The sequence below is a fragment of the Opisthorchis viverrini genome, assembly GCF_000715545.1.
Source record: "Opisthorchis viverrini unplaced genomic scaffold opera_v5_122, whole genome shotgun sequence".
Taxonomy (NCBI): Eukaryota; Metazoa; Platyhelminthes; class Trematoda; order Opisthorchiida; family Opisthorchiidae; genus Opisthorchis; species Opisthorchis viverrini.
In genome coordinates, this window is record NW_008751780.1 from 554,972 (window position 1) to 556,513 (window position 1,542).

Genomic DNA, 1,542 nt, shown 5'->3' on the forward strand with positions numbered 1-1,542 from the left:
AATGTCGAGATGGACGTGTGTGAATTGAGCATCAGGAACGGCAAATGAACCGATAGGTGAGTTCGTATGCCGAGTTACTTTAGTGCGTTGACAGGCGATGCACTGTTTGGCCCAGGATGTCACGTCCTTATTCATGAAAGGCCATACAAAGCGTGCACTAATAAACTTTCTGGTTGCTCTGATTCCTGGATGAGAAAATCCATGAAAGTGGTCGAAAACAACGAGTCGAAAAGCTTCGGGGACGATTGGGCGAGCTGATCCGGTAGACATATCACAAAACATGGTTCCGGATTGGAGGGCTAACGGAATTGAAGAGACTTGAAATGAAGGGAACGATAGAATGGGCAAAAAATTAGGATCACTGTTTTGCAGGTTCGCCAGCTTGGCTAGGTCCAGCTGCGTAGAAGGGTGAAGGGCGTTGATGTCGAGACGGGATAGGGCATCTGCGACGACATTTTCCGGACCTGGAGCGTACCGAATGTCGGTAGTGAACTGTGACTTATAGTCGAGATGGCGTATCTCGCGTGGTGAACATCGATCAGGCTTGGCGTTGAAGGCATAGGTGAGTGGCTTGTGGTCGGTTTGAACGGTAAACGATCGACCCTCTAACAAGTGCCGCAAATGGCGAATGGCAAGATAAATTACGAGTACCTCACGACCAAAAGTACTGTAACGCGTTTGGGCAGCCTGCATCTTCTGAGGGAAAATCGCTGGTGGTTGAGATGTGTTGTTAACAACTTGATGAAGTGCGGGCGGCACGGCAGCGTTCGAAGCATCAGTTGTCAAAATCAGCTTTGTGCTTTTGTGAGTATCGAGGAAAGATAACTTTGTGGCCTGAGCAATGGCTTGCTTGGCTCTTTCGAAAGCGGCAATGGCGGCGGGGAGCAAAGTAACAGATTTTTCTTTAGAGCCAAGTAAATCGGTCAGTGGCTTCAAAATATCTGCATAGTGAGGGATGAATCGGTGGTAGTAGCCGATGATGCTTATGAAACGACGAAGTTGAGTGAGAGTAGTGTGTATGGGAAAAGACTCTAGGGCCAAAGTGCGATCTGGTAATGGTGAAATACCTGTGGCGTCAATGTGGTGGCCAAGAAAATCCGGGTTAGTAACACCGAATAAGCATTTGCCAATGTTCAAACGTATGTTGTAAGTGAAAAACGTTCAAACACTGCTCTGAGATGAGCTGCATGTTCAGCTGGGGCGGTTCTAGCGACTAAAACATCGTCAAGATAGGCATACACAAACGGTAAGCGACGTAAAACCTTGTACATGAAACACTGAAACGTTTGGGCTGCATTTCGAAGACCAAAGGGCATATGCGTGAATTCGGAAAGGCCAAAAGATGTTGTGATGGCTGTTTTGGGAATGCCATCCGGTGCTACGGGTATGTGATAGTATGCTGTTACGAGATCGAGTTTGGAAATATGTTTGTGTGGCATAGGGTACTTGCGAAATCGTGGATATGTGGGATGGGATACCTGTTTGGGACAGTAGCGTTGTTGAGAGAACGGTAATCTCCACAGGGTCTCCAATCACCTTTAG

At 47.4% G+C, this 1,542-nt stretch overlaps 2 protein-coding genes across 2 annotated transcripts in view; one reads left to right on the plus strand and one right to left on the minus strand.

Annotated features, from left to right (window-relative positions):
• Positions 1-1,542, minus strand: part of T265_06144 (hypothetical protein) — a gene marked incomplete at both ends in the record, with an annotated part of 13,499 nt that overhangs the window by 1,648 nt on the left and 10,309 nt on the right. The window contains one exon of the mRNA XM_009171337.1: positions 79-1,067. Within this exon, the coding sequence (XP_009169601.1) occupies positions 79-1,067 (989 nt within the window). The remainder of the gene's footprint in view (positions 1-78; positions 1,068-1,542) is intronic.
• Positions 1,351-1,542, plus strand: part of T265_06143 (hypothetical protein) — a gene marked incomplete at both ends in the record, with an annotated part of 17,956 nt that continues 17,764 nt past the window's right edge. Inside the window, one exon of the mRNA XM_009171336.1 lies at positions 1,351-1,384. Within this exon, the coding sequence (XP_009169600.1) occupies positions 1,351-1,384 (34 nt within the window). The remainder of the gene's footprint in view (positions 1,385-1,542) is intronic.